The sequence below is a fragment of the Phocoena sinus genome, chromosome 17 (genome assembly GCF_008692025.1).
Source record: "Phocoena sinus isolate mPhoSin1 chromosome 17, mPhoSin1.pri, whole genome shotgun sequence".
NCBI lineage: Eukaryota > Metazoa > Chordata > Mammalia > Artiodactyla > Phocoenidae > Phocoena > Phocoena sinus.
The window spans coordinates 59158431-59179168 of NC_045779.1; the positions used below are offsets into that span (position 1 = coordinate 59158431).

The following is a 20738-nucleotide window of genomic DNA, read 5'->3' on the forward strand; positions in this document are numbered from 1 at the left end:
GAATGAATAAGTATGTTCATTCCATTTTCATACCCTAGAGCACCTATTATAATGTTAGACACAGTCTATACTCAGTAGGTAATCTGTCCAAAAATCTGATGGGAAAGACTGGGTAGCATTTACACCTTGCACCGTTCATTAGCATTTTGAAAAGGCAAGTAAAGACACGCAGGTGGTTAAAACATTACCTCCGGCACTTTCTTAAGGTCTGAAGGGACTGTGGTGATGGGTATTCCTCACTTTCCTGCCCTAGCACACACAGACACATGTGTGTGCACAGACATACTCAAATATGGATCCCTCGATGACCTCGACAAGAGAAAACAACTATTTGCACGTTTGCTAATCCTGGCTTTGTTTATACAAATTCTACGGGGAGGAGTAATTATTCGTGAGCCTTTTAAACAGACATAAGAGACATGTTTTCAGTTCATTCTGTGAGCAAATGTGATGAGCCCGAGACCCTGCTAAGAAATTCCAGCCTGAAGAACGAGATAAATAAATATAAATGAATTCATTTGACTGAGTGACATGTTCATTTAATTAAACCAGAAAATCATCTCTAAAAGGGATTGTCCCTGACAAAGAAGCAGAAACTGGTCTTTAACTAATAAATTTCTAACAGTTCTTCTGTGGGCAGAGAGGAGTCTCCAGTGAAAAAGTAAGTGTGTAGTGGGGAGAAAAAAAGAGGGAAAGGGAGAGAGGAAGCAGAAAAGCTAATGCATATCTAAAATTTCAGAACTAGAAAGAAAATTACAGGCCGTTCATTTACGCCTAAATATATGTCAAATCCTGCTAGATCAAAATTATTAGAGTAAGACTCTTTGTGTAACAAAACAAATATCCAAGCCTCAGGAGAGGATCAATTAATTTAAAAAAATACAAAATAATTTTAAGTCAATGAAATTTATTCTACTATTATTTCATCTCTTCCTCCCTTCCACGGTGTGGCCTGAATTTTAGAGACACAAATAACAAAAATCAAATTTCCCAATACTTACAGGAATAAACATCTACATATGTAGTTTATAGTAAACACGATTCATGACAACCAACCAACGTGATAGGAAAGGGATGAACTGAAAAGTATAGTCAAATGCTTCTCTTATGTTTTCAGACTCTCCGTTTACTACCCTCATCAATGTTTAATGGTTTTCAGTGCTAAACATCTGTTTCACTTCTCTGGCGTAACTTGGAAAGAGTGAGCCTTCAGATGTGTAAATCAAAGCCCCATCACGTCTTACATAGCAGACACGTGAAACCTTTGAGGTCACTGTTAATAATTTTCTGTGCACTCATTTATGCCAAATCAATTTCAATTAAATCAATTAAAATGGCAACTAGCGAAATTTCACGTCATTGATCTAACAAGATTAAGATTACTCAGGATATTTGGGGGCATCAGGAAATGCTGGGCTGGCATCTCTGCTTCATTATGATGTCAAGTTGGGAGATAAACAAATTTGATTTCTTAGTGCCCCCAAATCTCAGGTACTCAGGAGGCGGCCCAGCGAAACCACACACCTCCCATTCCTAGCGGCCCCAACTAATGGAAAATGCGGGAGGGGCAGTGATAACTATGTACCATAAGCAAGCTATTAAGAGAAATCTTTTATTTGAACAGTCTCAAGTGTTAACATTTAAAAATGCATCGGCATCAAGAGTTTTTATACAAGAAAAAATTGCATCTTTGAAAGAAGAGATACTTCACAGCAGGCAGGTAGGCTGGAAAGAAAGCGCATTGGTTTTGAAGACAACTAGTTATCTTACCCACTGTGGTGATTAATTTTATGTGTCAACCTGACTGAGCCATGGGGTGCTCAGATATTTGGCAAATGTAATTTTCACTGTGTCTCTGAGGCTGTTTCTTGGATGAGATTAACATTTGAATAGGTAGACGAATAAAGTAGACTGCCCTCCCCAGTGTGGGTGGGCCTCAACCAATCAGCCAAAGGCTTGCACAGAACAAAAAGCCTGATCCTCCCTCAAGTAAAAGGGAACCTCTCCTGCCTGACTGCCTTGAGCTGGGACATTGGGTTTTTTCCCTGCTTTTGGACTTGAACAGAAACACTTGTTCTTGGGTGTTCAGCCTGCCAGTTTTTGGATTGGAACTGTATCATTGGCTCTCCGGGGTCTCCAGCTTGTTGGCTGCAAATCTTGGGACTTCTTAGCCCCCATAATCATGTGGGCCAATTCCTTATAATCAGTCAGTCAGTCAATCAATCAATCGTCAATCCATCTCTCTCTCCCCCTCCCTCTCTGCCCCTGCTTATATATATACCTCCTATACAATATTATATATCTATCTCCTATTGGTTATGTTTCTCTGAAGAACCCTGCACACCCACTTTTTAATTGTGTGGCACTGCAGCTCTCTGGGCCTCAGTTTCTTTATCTGTAGAATGGGGTTCATGATCTTTACCTTGCAAAATTACTGTATGGACTAAATATGGAATTTAAAATGCCAAATGTGCAAATAGGGGCACGAACAATATTAGCTCCAAGGTTCCCCTTTGTGATAAACTGGTAACCTGTGCCTCTGTACAGAAATAAAAACAGTATCTAACACTAATATTAGGTATTTATGATTTTGAAGATGGCTGCCAAGCGATGAACCCTCCATGATTTCCAATATGAACACCTAAACTGTTCTTGGTGGAGCTGAAGCAAGTACTTTTCTGTCTCTCCTCCCCTCTTCTAGCTTTACTGGAGGTCCTGCCATGACAGCTCTGCCCTGATACCTGCTACGTGCAGAAATAGTGGAGGCTCTGTGCAAAGTACCTTCTTTGTGGCCCTGTGGGGCTGACTGCCCAGGAGAACTTGTTTCATTTCAGCTGGGGGATTGTAGATGCGGGATTTCAGTGGTGTTGTCTCCTGAGAACTGCAGATAAAGGGCCACGTGGGCTCCATTCCATTTTGGGCTTTAAGATGAGATACCCTCATGCACTCCAAGGGCTGAAGCCTCCCTCTGAGTTCACATGGTTACGACAAGCAAACTCATTAAGCCCAAAGGGAGTTTTACTCTGATGCTACAAGAGGGATGAGTACCTGGTGTACTGTGTGTGCTGAATCTACACAGTGCTGGGCCATGGCCCTCAGGCTTTCATAAGTGTAAGAGATGAAGCTGTTTAAAATACTGACGCCTGGGCTCGAGAGCCTAACTTGACAGTTCCAAGGTAAGGCCCAGAAATCTACATTTTGAAGAAGCATGCCCCCAAAATTCTGCTGCAGGGGGGGTCATGGATTTGAGGGGGCAGACTGTGGTGCAGAGGAGGGAAGGATGCTACTTTACAACCCTCTCATTCGCTGGGTCTCGGTCTACCGTCCCAGGTCGCCTGGGCTCTTGAGTTGGCTTCTCTCCATCCCCAACTGCCACCACCCTCACTCAGGTTGTCATCATCTTCTGCACAGATTAACGCAGCAGGTTCCTGACTGGAGGTCTGGCCCCATTTTTCCTTCTCCAGTGCATCTTCTCTTCTTTTGATACAAAAATCTGATCAGGATAGTGTCTGGTCCCAAATTCTTCAGTATCTCCCCACTGTCTCTAAAGCCCTTAAGGAGAGCAAACAAACAAGGCATTCATATCACCACTGGGTCCCCTTCCAGCCTCACTTCCTGCTGGCTTGCTTCCCTTCTTACTCACTCCCCACCCTCTAATCATACCAGCCATCCTCGTGTTCCTGGAACGCACCAAGCTCCCTTCTCAACCTTGACCTGAGAACAGGTTATTCCCTCTCACTGGGACATCTTCCCAAGCCCCACTTGCCCTAGTTAATGCCTCTTCCTCTTTTAGATCTCAGCTCCCTGAGGGAGGTTTTCCTGATCCCTCAGAATCAGGGAATTCCCTCTTCTTACTCACGCCCCAAAGTGTAATCAGCATCCCCTTTCACATCACTCATCATGTTATTATGATTCTTTCTTTGATGAGTGCTTTCCCCATTAAAACACAAAATCCATGTATGTGAGAATCAGGTCTGTCTTGCTTACTGAATTTCACAAACATCCGGTAAAGCTGGACACGTGGTAGGCACTCAGTAGTAAATCTATGATTTGTTAGTAAATATACTTTAATGGCATGGTATACCTCTCCAAAGCTTTTATCATCTTGGCGATTTTATATTTGCTCTATGATTAAAGAGAAAATAAACACACCCTGCTAACTATAGCACCTAGCTTAGTTCAGAGGTCACTTACTCTTGGAAACTTTCCTGATACATTCCTTCTTTTTTTTTTAACATCTTTTTTGGAGTATCGTTGCTTTACAATGTTGCGTTAGTTTCTGCTGTATAACAGAGTGAATCAGCTATACATGAAAGGATGGTCAACATCACTAATCATTAGAGAAATACAAATCAAAACTACAATGAGGTATCACCTCACACCAGTCAGAATGGCCATCAACAAAAAATCTACAAACAATAAATGCTGGAGAGGGTGTGGAGAAAAGGGAACCCTCTTGCACTGTTGGTGGTAATGTAAATTGATACAGCCACTATGGAGAACAGTATGGAAGTCCCTTAAAAAAAATTCCTTCTAAATCAGGTGACCTTCCTACATGATTCTAGAATTCTACATTTACCTCTGTTACTCCTCATGTCTCTTTCACTTGACTTCAAAGTCAAGGAATGTCACATTCATCCCTGTATCCCTAACACACAGCATATACTGCTGGGTACCTGGTAAAATCTCAATAAACATTTTTTAGATGAGTTACTGAATGATTATTGCTACTATAGAGGGATAAAGAAACAAAAAAGGGATATGAAGAATGGAGGGGTTATTTCCGAGATGAACTGAAGATTTTAATTCTTGGCTGGGCCATACATAGCACAGTGTATGTATGTGGTGCCTTCTAGAACTGGCATGTAGAAACTTGGATGCAAGGAGAAGCTTGAACATCTACACTATATAGAACTTTACTCCAGGCACCGAGAATTAGTGGCCCCAAAGAAAAAAGCCACATAGAAAGTAGACCATGTACAATCTTAAGGACAGAAATTCTAAAGCACACAGATGGCACATTTCTCTATTTCTTCTTAGAAAAGCCGAAACAGCTCACTGCATCCTTGAAAATGGCTTTGATTTTCTCTCATCAGGTCCACATGCCATTGTCTTACTACAACGACCTTTCGAAAGGCCCATAGGAGATTTGAATACCACAGAGCCAAGATTTCAGGGTCTAAACATACCCCAAAGAAATGAACCAATGTCAGTTGTGGAAAACCCATATATCATCTTTCTTCAGTGCAATATCAGTCATTGAAGATTCTCCAAATCCACAAACCACAAGGTGACATAACAATGCAATTTCATGGCCATCTTGAATTGTCCAAACAAGAAACATCAAATATATACATATTTTTTGGCTGTGCCACATGGCTTGTGGGATCTTTGTTCCTCAACCAGGGATTGAACCTAGGCCCTCGGCAGTGAAATTGTGGAGTCCTAACCACTGGACCGCCAGGGAATTCCCTCAAATATATTTTAAATTTCATTTACTACATTTAATGAAAACGCAACAATGGTAAAGAATTTCAAGATTGGTGATTTCTGCAAAGGCAGACATGAAGCATTTGGAGTCTTTGTGGTGCCCTTACAGGAACTCTTCACCATGCAAAAGATGCCATAAAACATTGAGTTGTGAAGAAGTAATGACAAGGATAATTCCTGATAGAGCATGTCCAAATTAGAAAGATGTGTGAACACTTCTACCATACGCTAGTTAGAGGGACCATCGTGGTACTCGGAATAAGCAGACTATTTCTCAGCCATGAAGGCTGCAACAGATTAAAGGCAAGGGTTCACTTCAAGCCTCATTTCAAACAAAACACATTCTTGAATGAACTGGCCACAATGGACTCCAGAATGAAAATGAAATAGGAATGGATGCTAGCTAGGGTGTACCTGTCACAATGCTAACTCCTACTAATGAACTGATGTGTGAGCTTAATACTCCCCCAAAGAAGTCTGTGTTTACGAGCTTTATATTTAAAGACCTAAGTCTTTAAATATAAAGCTCATACCAAGGAGAATTCTTCTGAAGGCTCAAAGACCTGATAAAATTAGAAATATTCCTAGCTGCAAAATCTGTGTAACAGGGTGTGAAGACTTGGAAATGTATTGTGGGTAAAGCCCAAGAAGGTAGCAGGTTGAAGAAATGCTGTCTTGGAGGCAACTGGGAAAGGACATAATCAAATAAAGCTGAGTGAAAAAGTGTCAGTGAAAGACCCCAGTGACAGAAGAATAATTTGCACACAATCCTATAAAATTATGAATCCAACGTCCTCACCCATCATGAACCCCTGGGCAATTAACTGGGTTTTAGGAGAAAAAGTTCTACAGGCACTTGACAGTGGCACTCAGGAGAACATTGAAGACTTCAAAATATTAGGCCAAACAACTCAAGGTAGGTGGGGTGGCTTATATATTTAAGAGCCCTTGCCAAAGGTTTACATGTTTAAGAGCCACTGCTATTGTTTTTACTAGTCAATACAAAAAGATCACAAAGGAATAAAAGATACTTTTGGCAATTCTGCTCACGGATAATGCAAAATGGCTTTGTAGTCTCTCTCGTATATTACAAATCCATTTAAAATTTATACTGCATGCACTGTTTTGAGAAGATGATGTTGAAAATGAAATAGAGCTGGTAAATAAGAGAAAAGGGCAACCATTACATTGAAATCAGCAAAATACATTTAAACAGAGGACCCACTCTCTGTGGGACACTGTACTAGGAGGTAGGAGAGCACAGCAAAATCAGAAGACAACTGTGGTTGCCCATGATCTGCAGGGGAGATAAAGAGACTGCATGCCCCCATGCTCTTGGACAAGCTTCTCCTCCTGCCTCATGCCAGCTCATGTCCATCTGTCAAGACTTTTATCCCTCAAGATCTAGTTCATGAGCTACATCTTTGGCAAGTTTTCCTTCACAGTCTCCCCCCATTCCCAGATGAGGTTAAGTTCCAGTTCCGTGCCACCACTCTACACCTATGCATCTCTACCACGGCATTGATATCCTATCCCTACTGCTAGATTGGGTGCTCCTTTTTATCCCTAGTACCTACCACAGAGCCTGTTGCTCACTGGATGGAAGAACAAATAGATACTCAACAGACACCGTGTAATGAATAGACTATTAGTGTGAACAAAGCGCTTAGTGATGAACAAGAGGGAATGATTGGTTCTGCCTGAGAGATAAGGTAAGGCTTCTCAGAAGAGGTCGTATCTCACCACGGCTTGGTCCTTTCATGAGTTTTATTATACCATACTCATAACAGCTCCGTGAAATACATCCTATCCCCATTTTTACAACTAAGGAATCTTAATCTCTGACAAGTAACTTGCCCAAAGTGAATACATCTATGAAATGCCTTAAAATGGATTTCTATGAAATGCTAAAGCATTTGGATTGTATTCCATAGGCAACTGGGAGCCATCAAATGCTTTTAGGAGGGAAATAACGTTGTCAGAAATATATTTAAATTAACTCTGGCAATAGAAGTGGGAAGTTAATTAAAGGAGAGTGAATGGGGCAGGGCAGAGACTGGAGATCAAATAATAACTAGTAGGTTATTCTAATGGCCTGGGAAGGAGCCAAAGAGGGATGATTTAACACAGTGGCAAGGATGGGAATGAGATGGGGAATGACTGGAAAGCCATTTTACAAGCAGAATTCAGAGCGTTTGGTCACCGATTACACATGAGTAGGTGGGGAAAGGAGTGACTCTAAGCCTTCTTCATTTAGGTGATGGTGTGAGGAAGGCATTAATAACCTTGAGAAGTAACACAGGGAGAAGAATTGGCTGGGGAGATGGTGAGAAAGACGATGGGGTTGACTCTGGATATTTTAAATTTGAGATGTCAGTGGAATATTCAGAGGTTCACATCTTTTAAGCTTCATAGAGGGCTAAGATGTATTTGAAAGTAACTTTGAAGTAGGGGATGGTTAAAGCGATGGGTGTGGGTGAGACTCTTCAGAGAGCATGCAAAATGAGAAGAGCTGAGTGGACTCATTCCCAGGGGGCATCAACATCTGGGGAGTGGTAGAGGAAGGCGGCAAGCCACCTGCCCGAGGAGGAGTCACTACAAACAGAAGGGGAGAACCAAGAGAGTCATGACCACGCTCATGGAAGAGATGAACACCAAGGAGGAAAAGCTTAAGGCTATCCAACGATGAAGCAGAAAAGCCAAGTATGAAGAGAACTGATATGTGAGCATCAGATTTGTAACACCAGTGGCACAGCTGAATAAAAGATGTGGAGAAGCCTGGAAATTAAATAGTGTAATTTGAGAGATACTAGAAAGGGCCATCAGACATACCTCATGAACGCATAAGAGGGAATCTGACTGGCTCATGTCTTCTCTCCCAGGAGCTGCAAATATTATTAGATTTTCTTCCTCAGAAAAGAGACAAAGGAAGCATTTCTCATTGACAATTGGGGAAAACCATATCCTACTGCCTGTACATTGATGCCAGAATTTTTAAATTGAATTAATGAGTGAACTGTAAACACACTTGACCTAAACTTACCTTGAGACAACTTATTAGAAACTCCCAGGAAAGCAGGGCCCTCTCAAAATAATGGTGGCTCTAAGAAGTGCTAGGTAGGACAGCTGCAAAGATGCAGTGATTTTCAGAAAATCTCCATAATGCTGTTCTTCTATTTTTATCATCCTAAGAATACTGGCCTGGCATTTTCTTATGAAGTTTAATGTATACTTATGATTCATCCCAGCAATCCCACTTCTAGGTACTTAGCTAATGAATGAAAACTGATGTTTATACAAAACCTGTATGTGAATGCTTCTAGTAGTGTTATTAGTAGTTGCCAAAATTGGAAACAACCCAGATGTCCTTCAACTGGGGAATGGATAAACTGTGGTATATCAGACCAATTCAATACTAAACAGTGAGCACGAATGAACAAGTGACATATACCCTCAGCTTTGGTAAGTCTCAATGCATCATAGCAAGTGAAAGCAGCCAGACTTCATGATTCCCTCTATATGACATTCTGGAAAAGGCAAAACTAAAGGAACAGAAAATATATAGGTGGCTTCCAGAGGCTGGAGGTGATGAGGGGGGTTGACAACAAAGGGTACCAGGGAGAGTACTTTTTGGAGTTATGGAACTGTCACATCTTGACCGTGGTGGTGGTTATACAACTGTATGCATTTGTTAAAACTTGCAGAAATGTACACTAAAAATAATGAATTTTACTGTATGTAAATTATACCTTAATAAAAACAATGAGAAAAAAGAATACCAGCCTGGGAATTAAGAGACTGGGATCTAGCTTCAGTTATGCCACTGACTAGCTGTGTAACCACAGACTATCCTCTAACCTTCTCTGGGTCTTGGTGCCCCAAACTGTAAAGTGAGATTGGAAACTTTCTCAAAGAGTCTATTGCTGTGTTCTACAAAGACTTCCTTCTTTAAGCAAGGTGGTGGACCAGATGGCCTATTTCAATTCAGATGGCCTACTTCAGTTGCTGAAGTATCATTGTGAGGGTGACTGGATTAAAATACTCAATCTGTACACATGGTTCTGAAAAGCCTTCTTGGATTAGAAAATAGTGTTTCTAATTTGTGTTGTGGAGCTTTGGAAAAGTCCATCTGGTCATGTAATTCTCAGCTAAAATTTGACACATATATTTGGACAATGTGGAAACAGCCCTTCGGGAAACACTAATGTTTAATGAGCTATAACTGGCCTTGGTAAACAATCATACTCTTCTTTTTTTCATTTTGTAGGCACTGATTTAAAAAGGCTGGGCTTCCCTGGTGGCGCAGTGGTTGAGAGTCCGCCTGCCGATGCAGGGGACACGGGTTCGTGCCCCGGTCCGGGAAGATCTCGCGTGCCGCGGAGCGGCTGGGCCCGTGAGCCATGGCCGCTGAGCCTGTGCGTCCGGAGCCTGCGCTCCGCAACGGGAGAGGCCACAACAGAGAGAGGCCCGCGTACCAAAAAAAAAAAAAAAAAAAAAAAAAAAAAAAAGACCTTTGAAGATGGCAGCGTTTACTATCGTCGTTAGCCTTACCCTCCAGTTGGAACATTGTTTTCTACTGCTTATTTACCCAACTCTCAGAGTTACTATTACATTTTACACTATCCATGCATTTGTAGCCAAGAAAGACACTGAAAACGACACCCCAGGAGTGGTTCCATACTATAGTGTCCCTGGGGTTGAGGGAAGAGTATACAGCTCAAAAGGGAAGATACTAAGAATAAAACAATAATCTTGATGATGATGACAAAAAGTTTACATTTTTGACCCTATGAAGCAAGGGTCCACAAACTCTGGACTAGAAATTGTGTTTGTAAATAAAGTTTTATTGGTACACTACTATGCCAATTCATTTAAGATTGACTGTGGTTGTTCTCCCATGATGTGGTGGTTACAACAGACACTCTATGGCCTACAAAGACTAAAATACTTACTATCTAGCTTTTTATAGAATACGTCTGCCAACCCACTTTCACAGAGTATGCCATGAACTATGCTGTATAGTTTCCACATAAAATCTCGTGTAATCATCACGTCATTGCTATGAAATAGGAATTACTCATTTGACAGATCAGAGGTGATGAAGTGTAATGGATAAAAGTTTGCTGTGAAGCCAGACAGACCTGTACTATGCTTTTTGACTAGTTGTCTGATATTGGGTCTGTTAATTAAATTCTCCATCCTCAGTGTCCCCATATGTAAACTGAGGCTAACAACAGTACTGATTATGGTAGGTAAATGTCAGGAGTTGACGTGACAATTAGTGTACTGCTTTGCATACAGTAAACATTTTATACTCATTAGCTATATGAGAAATAGCTTTCAGTATCCCTGGGTGTTTTTCTTCCTAGAAATATCCAGTATTAAAGAGGTAAGGATGTCCCGCATATGCTTGATTATGGATTAATTTGACAGACGCCAAAATAATTTGCACCACTTCTGTGTGTTACATAAGGCACCTTTTCCCCCTGCCTCTCATGAACTGAGCAGAAGGAAAGTATAATAATGATGTTTCCAGCTCTGTACTGCATTTCCCAAAAGACAGCTGGAGGTACCCTGACATGGCTGAGTTTCCTGCAGGAATGTGCAAGCAAGTAAGACCACCAGATGGACACCCTGGCCACTCCACAGACAGGACACAGAAGACCAAAAGGCTGAATGAAGGAAGAACTACCTCAAAGGCACCAAAGGGAACGACAGTAAAGCGGGGCTTAAACACTGATTATGTTGCTTGCAAATGTCAGGTAGTTACAGGGCCACTGTGAATAAAGGCAGGGAAATCAGAGGCCAGCATTTTAGCTGAAGGACAGTTCTGGCTTTAGATAATGAGCTGTTTCAGGAATTTTTGTCATGATCCATTGACAGTGCCTATAAACTGATGCATTTACTATGAATCCACCATATACATTTTTTTAAGCACCTTATAGTTTTTGTCTTTGGTCGGTATCCAGGAGGAGGAGAGCAAGAAAAAGGAGGGCAGAGACTTCACCTTCCCTGTGTTCAGATAACCCACAGGGGCTGGCTAGAACTCTCCTAGCCCATTTGTGACTATCTTGGCCATATTACTGTCAGTGGGCTCCTGGCAACTGAATGACAATGAATGGTGTGGAATGAAAAGTTTAAGACAAGTTTTAAAACATCAATTAAAAGTTGGAAAATTAGCCTTAATTATCTATTAGCTTATTTCTTCTAGAAACACAGTAGAATGAGCTTTCAGATGGGTGTCTCTAATTTGGAGGTCTGGTTACAAACTGAGGTAACTGATTTGATGTGTGTATCATTTCTACAACCAAAAGAATGTTGTTTCCTTGAGAGGAGATCTTCAGAGTTCATTTGTTTCATTTTGGAGTTGATTTCCAAGTTTGTGGTAGGTTCTTCTGAATGCCTCTAGTGGGGATAAATAAGACTTCATCCTTTGGGGATGGGGTTCCTCTTTGGAAATGGCAGCCTGATATTTAGCTTTAGATCTTGTAAATAAAGTGGGTAATCAAGCATGGAGAAACATGGTGGGTCCAAGATAAAGACTGGAAAAAACGAATAACCCAATTAAAAAATGAGTAAAGGATCTGAATAGATGTTTACCCACAGAAGATACACAATGGTCAATAAGCACTTGAAAAGGTGTTAAACATCATTAGCCATCAGGAAAATGAAAATCAAAATCACAGCGACATACCACTTTACACATATTAGAATGGTTGGAATAAAAAAGACAGACAATAACAAGTGCTGGCAAGGATGTGGAGAAATTGAGACCCTCATACACTGCTTGTGGGAATATAAAATGGTACAGCTGCCATGGAAAACTGTCTGGCAGCTCCTGTAACTTACACTGGGAGTTACCATATGACTCAGTAATTCCATGCCCAGGTATATAACCAAGAGAAATGAAAACAGGTCCACAGAAAAACGTACATCCAAAATAGCATTATTAATAATAACCAAGATTCAGAAACAATACAAATGTCCAACTGATGAATGGATAAGTAAAATGTGGTACATTCATATGATGAAATACAATTTGGCAATAAAAAGAAATAAAATACTGACACGTGCTTACAACATGAGTAAACCTTAGAACCATTATTCTAAGTGAAAGTAGCCAACTGCAAAATACCACATACTGAATGATTCCATTCATAGGAAATGTCTAGAATAGGCGAATAGACAGAAAGTAGATTAGTGGTTTCTAAGGGCTGGTAGTTGGGGGGGCCTTGGGAGGAAATGGGGAATGACTGTTAAAGGGTACCGGGTTTCTTTTTGGGGGTGATGAAAATGTTTTAAAATTAATTGTGGTGACGGTTGCACAACTCTGTGACAATACTAAAAATCATTGAATTTATACTTTGAGGAAACTGTATATTCTGTGAATTACTGCTCAATAAGTGATATTATAAAAATAAAGCTTTCATATAAATTAATGAGGTTGATTTAATTTTGTGGCTTCTATTACTGATAGCTAACTATGTTCTGTACTTACTGTCACACTGCACTGAGTGATATATATTTGAGCTCGTTTAACTCTTACAGCATCCCTATGAGGTGAGTAGATTTGCTGATCTCACTTTTCAGAGAACAGGAAACTGGAACACAGACAGATTAAGTAACTTCCCTGAAAGAACACAGCAGTAAGTGCTGGGGCCGAGATTTAAAATTCAGGTCTGTCTGATGCTAAAATTCATTCTTTCTCCTTATTTCTTTTAAAACATTTTACTCTTTTAAATAGTTAACACACACATATTTCAAGACACAAAGTGACTTAAAAAGCGTATGTCCTCTATCCATCTTCGTCTCAGTCCCATAGGTAGAGTTTGCATTAGCTTCTTATGCATCAGCATTTTCTTATGTAAACAAAGCACATGCAGATATACATTACTATTTCTCCCTCTCTCATTCGCAAAGGCAGTATACTCTCTACCTTGTTCTGCACCTTGTTTTTTCCACTTCACCTGGCATCTCAGAGATCCTTTCATATTACTATTCTTCATTCTTGCGTTTATAACTTCCAAGTACACTCCAGTGCCTGGACGTATCATAACTCATTTAGCTGGTCTCCTAACGATGGACACTTAGGTTCTTCCTAAACTTTTGCGATTCAGTTAAAGCTCTGAAATTGCCTCCAAAAGTAAGAAGGAAACACATAAGAAATACAATCATTTGTGAAATAAGTCCCTTTCCTCAAAAACTGGCTACTTTGAAGGCAACAACCCTCATTTAAATGTATTAGTTGGAAAACATTTCTTAAAAACAAATAAAATTTAATTGCATTACACCAGAGTCACAGTCCTATGTGAGCTGGGAAAGAAAATGTATCTCTAGAGACTGGAGAGGTGAGTTACACTCTTTAAGGGGAAAGCTCATGGATTTCTGAAGACTAAGTAACATTCTAAGACACTTGTTTGCACTTATTTAGCATATTATTTCCACTGATTAATATTTTCTGAATTGAGGAATCAAATATTCAATACCAAATCACATATCACCCCCTGGTACATTTCCATATGATATGTATGTTAAGCCATTCAGTTCACTTGGGTGGAATGGAGTTACAATTCTTATAATAGCAAACCTAGACCCCAAATATTTTTTTTTTTTTTTTTTTTTTTTTTTTTTTTTTTTTATGCGTTACGCGGGCCTCTCACTGTTGTGGCCTCTCCCGTTGCGGAGGACAGGCTCCGGACGCGCAGGCTCAGCGGCCATGGCTCACGGGCCCAGCCGCTCCGCGGCATGCGGGATCCTCCCAGACCGGGGCACGAACCCGTGTCCCCTGCATCGGCAGGCGGACTCTCAACCACTGCGCCACCAGGGAAGCCCGACCCCAAATATTTTAAGGCCACTCCAGCTGTCTTCAGAACTTCTACTATCAGTCACAACAACGACTCGTCAATTTTTGTTTCATTTTTTTTAAAAAGAAACCATCACTTCAATAAGGCAATAGATTTTCAAAAGCTGTCTGACATGAAATGAGTTTGAACATTAACATGGAAAGGACAAGCGATAAAAAAGGGTAGTATGAGTGCAGACAAAATATCCAAGAGCTAGAGAATGTGATCTCTTCTAAAGGGAATGGAATGAAAGAGTTCTAAAGCCACAGCTTTTCAAAGCTAAAGAAAATAACAACAACTGAATTGAAAAGGCTGAACTTAGCATTATCTTCCCAAAACACAAACATACATTTAGCTTAATAGAGTTGAGTACTATCTCAGGAAAAATCTTATATATTATGAATCTAGGGCAATGAAAGCTGTAGAAAATGATTTTGCAAAGCAAACGCACTGCAGGCTGACAGTAGCAGAGGGAAAAAGAAAAGAAGTCCAAGGTGCACGGGATGAGTTCAGGTCTCATTCTACATATCACCACGGGAGGAAAACAAAAGAGCTGAGGAAACCCCAGACGTTAAATAGAACAGGGCAGAACGACGCTTGTGACTGAAGCTTGCAAAATGTGAATGCATTTTCTGATTATAACCGTAATATGGATTTATAGTAGAAGATTTGGAAAATTTAGAAAAATATATAGAAAACAGTTAAAATCACCCACAATCTCACCACCCAAAGTGAACCATTATCAAAATACTGGCAAAACCATTTGCATCCCCTTTTCTGTGTGCATATAAAAATATGTTCTTTTTACAAAATTGGGCTCATATTATAAATAACATTTTATACATGGCCTTTCCTCCCTACTTCCTATTACTTCTTGAGTACTTTCCCATGTTGTCATATATTCCTCAAAGATATAATTCCAATGACTATATTATATTGTATCTTCTGAATTCAAATAGAATTATCTGATTCTCTCCATATTGCTGAACATCTAGGTTGTTTCTAATTTTTCAGTTTTATAAATAGCACCGCAATGGACATTCTTGTGATAAACCTTTGAATCTCTGTTTACACCTTAAAAGAACTTAAAAGTATATCAGTATATCAGATTCATGTTTAAGTCACTCAGTGTACCTGTATCTGTAAATTTACCATTGGAAGTCTCTGGAGACCAATGCAAACAACGTATATCAAGTAAACAATATATGTTCATATCACTCGAAGTCTATATTTATCCTTCTAGAACAGTCATCTTTCAGGCAGTACATTATTTCCCCCAGGCAAATAGACTATTAATTGGTTAATCTAAATGCAATAACATGAAATCTGGCTGATCCAGATTTCTCCAGTATCAGTATGCATGCAATTAACAATAGTCTGCAGATTGAAAAATAACCAAGGCTCTCAAAAATATATATTTTATCATCCTTTCATTTAAAATGCTGTACAATGGGCATTAAAATAAAACAAATAAAGGGTTATAGTTTATGGAGGTTGACAGCAACCAAATCTTACCTAGACATATAATTTATAGTGTAACTTAAGGTTTTCTTCAAGATCCAGCTTTATTCGGTCACTTCCAGTTATAGGGCTTTTAAGTGATTTCAACATATTGAAATTATTAATGATTCTTGTTTAGAACTATATGGTTGTAACACTGCAGTTTTAAATTCCCTATAGTCTATTTAAACAACTATTCTATTTTTAAGATGATAAATAGGGTTCTCAAAATTTCTAGAGAGTGTGTGTAAACATATATATGTATTTATACATACATACATATATATATATATATATACACACACACACACACACACACACAAACAAAAATGTTTTTCTCTCAGTGAAAAGCGCAGTAAAGCAAAACGCAACAAAAAAATCCCACTTATACCATGGCCATATGAACTATGGAATCACTCAAATTCCAAGGCCCCCTCAAAACTGGTAGTCAGACTAAAAGAGCTGGGGCTGTGCTGTACAGCTGTGCAGGTTGCGCACTGTGCAACTCTAGGTGGTGCAATCGTATACTGATCTATGTAACTGGTACCCTGGGGGTTGTGCAGTGCACAACCTATACAGCTGTATGGGATGATCTTGATATTAGCTCAGATAATTCTGTGTGCTTATCCATTACTTATCTGTACATCCTTCCCCCTAGTGAGCTAAGAAAACGAGACGTTTTAGGAGGGAAGTGGCCTTTAAATCTGTATACTTTTTTTTTAATGAAAGAAAATTCTGCAAACAAAACAAAACAAAACAAGCCAGTGTTTCCCTGGCTCCCTTCTGTCACGACGGTAAGGGTTTCTTTCCTCCCATCTCCCCTTCCATCCACCCACTAGGCAGCAACAGGATACCTTGTGTGAGTAACTGTAGGTTTCTGACTTCTTCTCGCACCTTCAGCTGGAGCACCTGTTGTAAGATGTGCTGCCGGAGGCTCTCCTGGGCAATCCCCATTCGCTCAAGCTTTTTGTCTGTAAGTCTCAGCAGGGCTCGCCCTGCAGGGTTTCAAGAAATAAGAGGAAAAGCAAATGAACAATGGCTGGAAAAGGATTTCCATCTTCCTCTGGGCTGATCCTGCCATAACAGAAGTTTCCATCTAAACACAGACACTTTAGAATACAGGGTCCTCCATTATGCCTGCTGACTGGAATGGATAGGCAGGATGGAAAAAAATCCACAACTTTAAAAGAAGAACTTCAATTTTTATCTAATATTGGCAATCCCCAACTGACTCACACATTGAGTTAAATAAATCAGCAACATTTTAACCTGGGTATTTGGGTCACAGATTGCATGTTTCCATAGAAACAATGCTCTCTGTTGGGTGATGGGTTCTGAGGCTCGCCCGTAAGAGCCCATGTCACTGATAAGCCAGCTGAAGACTTAGATGCTCTAACTGTGGTTATAGATAAACTCCGGCACTGTTTAACCAGGTTACGATAATGTTTCTGTGAAACATGCATTTGAAGGTCCAGTTTTATCGGCAGGCACCCACCTCCCCTGCTGCACCCCTGGTGCTAGGCTGGAGTTCCATCTTTGGTTGGTGGGAGCTACACTGAACCCAATCACTGGCCTAAGGAAAAAGTTCCAGCAGGGCTGAGCATGGGCAAAAACAAGGAGCCTCCGGTGTGAGTACCCTCAGAACAGACACCCTGGGCCCTGGCATAGTTTCCTTTCAACCTCTTTCTTTTCCTGGGTGGTGGTGGGGGGTGGGGCGGTCTGCATGCTTCCCTTGCTACTGTGGTTTCCATCAGATTCCCGAATTCTCTCTACTCTGTGCTTGACCTGCACAAGAAATAAAGAGAATAGCACGGCCCTGTACTCTCCCTCCAACACCCCCAGTCACCAGACCTGCAAGTCTTTTTTCATTTTAATTGATGACGAAAAGACAGAGTCCACCAGTGATCAATGGTAAGTCTTAGGGTATACTATGATATATGCTTCAGGAACTAAATTCTCTACCTCCTCAAAAAATAAACTCAACAGCCAGAAGGTGAGGTTAATGGGCATTTTAATCTGAGGAACAGGGAAGCCTGTGTGGCCTCTGAGTAGAGACAGGTGAACAGGGTGAACCAGTTAAGAGCAACCAGTTAAGTATGCTGTGCATACTTCTCTTTTACCTCCCTTTAAGCTTTGCTAAATGCATCAGTCAGGATAAGTTAGGGTCCATGCTGCAGTAACAAGCAAGCCCAAAATATCAGTGGCTACAACAAAGTTTATTTCCTGCTTATTTTACATGTCGACTGCAAGTCCATCCATTTTGAACATTGTTGATCATTGTACCAGAGGGAAAAGAGAGGTGCTGGAAGGTCTCATAGTACCAATGAAACGCTCAGCCTGGAGTCATTTATAAATTTTTGGCCAGAACTAATCACATGAACTTTCCCACCTGCCAAGGGTCTACACATGAACTGTGCTTCCATCACGTGCCAGGAAGGTGGTAGGGGGGGAGAGATATATTTGATGGGCAGCACTGATGAGAACCGCACCAATATTGACTTGGCTCTGGACCGGTGCCTGGCAAAGAAGTGAGTGCAGGGAGTTGTGGAGGTGGGTGGTAGTCTGAAGCTTCAGTAAAATTTGCATGTGGAAGAGGAAAAAGAGGTGGGGGAAGGGGAACCTGAGGTAGCTTGGCAACAGTGGGCAGATCATGATGGCCATGAGAAAGGAAGCATAGGACACACACAGACTCAAGTAGTTCTGACTGTCTTCTGCGATACGCAGAATGATGCTCTTTCTGCCAAAGACGTCCACATCACCTCAGGAACCTGTGAGTCTGTTACCTTATATGACAAAACGGACACTGCTAATGTGATTTTGTTAAGGATCTTGAGATGGGAGAGTACTGGCGTTACTCAGGTGGGTCCAATCTAATCACATGGGTCCTTATAAGTGAAAGAGCAACACAGGAGAGCCAAAGAGGGGAGAGATGTGTCAGTGGAAGCAGACACTGGAGAGATGCAACCACAAACCAAGGAAGGCAGGCTTCTACAAGGTGGAAAAGGCAAGGAATTGGATTCTCTCCCACACCCTCCAGAAGGAATGCAGCTCTACCTTGATTTTTGCCCCATAGGACTCACTTTGGACTTCTCATCCCTACAACTGTAAGATAATAAATTTGTGTTGTTTTAAGCCACTAAGTTTGTGGTAATTTGTTATAGCAGCAATTGGCATTGCAACTGGAACTTAACATATTTTTAAGAAGTCAACTGAGGGACTTCCCTGGTGATCCAGTGGTTAAGAATCCACCTTCCAATGCAGGGGATGTAGGTTCAATCCCTGGTCGGGGAACTAAGATCCCATATGCCGTGGGGCAACTAAGCCTGTTTGCTGCAACTACTGAGTCCACGCACCACAACTAGAGAGAAGCCCATGCGCAGCAATGAATGATGCCCCAACCGCAACAAAGATCCTGTGTGCTGCAACTAAGACCTGACGCAGCCAAATAAACAAACAAATGTGTATATATATATATATATATATATATATATATATATATATGAAGTCAACTGATGGCTTCAGATTTCCTTTGCTATCCCTTTCCTAATTTCTGGGCACTGGCATACTCAAAGGTGCAGAGCTAAGAAGTGTTGAGTCTGAGTCCCAGGCTTCTGGGACAGCCCTGCCTTCAAGTATTCTGCTGTCAGACCTTGGCTGCTGAGGTGTTGGTAAGATACTTGGGAGCTTTGGTCCCGAGAGGTTGGCTGGTCCATCATTAGTGCTCAGAGGGAGGTTTTATTCCAGTGTGCATGGTTCAGTTTCTTTGCAGACAGAGAAACAAAGATGTCGCCTTCCCCCAAGGACCTCCAGCTTCAACTGTTCCATGAATGCATCTGACTGATAAAAATGTGAATACATGAGCCCTATCAGAATTTTATCTCCTACTTGGGTTAAAAGCATCAGCTCTGAATGTACAAGTAACAAAACTCTACCAGTTATAAAAGTTTGTGCATTTCACATTGTGTGGTCCTAACAACTGTACCTATCAACATTTCACCTCTTATAGGCTTGACTGTTCAAGTTGTTTCAGCCCTGAGACTAAAGATGTTCTTGCTGTTATTTTCATTATTTCCATTGATAGGAAAATTGAGAAAAGTTAAAGAATACTGAAAACATGAGAGCTTTTCCTAATTCTTACTACTACACCTTTAGGTGTGCTTTATCTTCGGCAGTAAGAAAACAGAAGTCTTAGACAGGAGAAAGATTAAGGGAAATTATATAAAAGAGTTTTCTGATAAAACAACTTCTAGAAAAGATCGTCATCTGTACACCGAGGAATTTATGAACAAAATCTGATTTGCTGCCTTTCTTGGATGGTTTCTACAGAGCCATTTAAGTCTGTGGTTCTGAAAACTCTTCACAAACATTAGATCATTTACAGGAGGAAATGTCCTAGCAATCTCCTGACCCACCACCCCCTGCTGACCACAAAATAAAGAGTGTCCAAACAAGTGTGGGTCAGGGAGGCGATAAGCAGTCAATCATCAATTGCATCTTTTTTTTCCAATTTATATTGTAATTTTTGTTGCTTATCATAAAAATCCAATTTGTTAATTCAACAAACACTTTTTGAGCACTGTGTCTTGTCACTTTGTTATTCATGCTTGGATAATGAGGAACAAGACAGGGTCACTCCTGGAGCTTTCAGACCGATAAGGAAGGCAGTTAACGATCAATGTTTACAGGTATGTGATGGGTCAATCCTAAGAAAGAGCAAATATGGGAGCCCAGAACTGGGTGAGCTAAACTAGTCTAAGAAAGAGCAAATATGGGAGCCCAGAACTGGGTGAGCTAAACTAGTCTGGGTATCAAGGAGCTGTCAGGGAGTAAAGGATATTTAACCTGGGACTTAGGGAGTAAGTAAGAGTTAGACCAAGACTATGGGATAAAGCCAAGATTTTTTTT

General features: G+C 40.7%; 1 protein-coding gene across 3 annotated transcripts in view; it reads right to left on the minus strand.

Moving 5' to 3' along the window:
• Positions 1–20738, minus strand: part of SAMD12 (sterile alpha motif domain containing 12) — a 460979-nt gene that overhangs the window by 206000 nt on the left and 234241 nt on the right. Inside the window, exons 4-5 of one of the 3 annotated variants that reach the window (XM_032610388.1) lie at positions 16688–16828; positions 8323–8396 (exon numbers count right to left, since the gene is read on the minus strand). In XM_032610388.1, coding sequence (XP_032466279.1) covers positions 8323–8396; positions 16688–16828 — 215 coding nt within the window. Of the gene's footprint in view, positions 1–8322; positions 8397–14128; positions 16829–20738 lie in introns of those variants that run through there. The other 2 variants (XM_032610391.1, XM_032610390.1) reach the window with 2 other exon arrangements.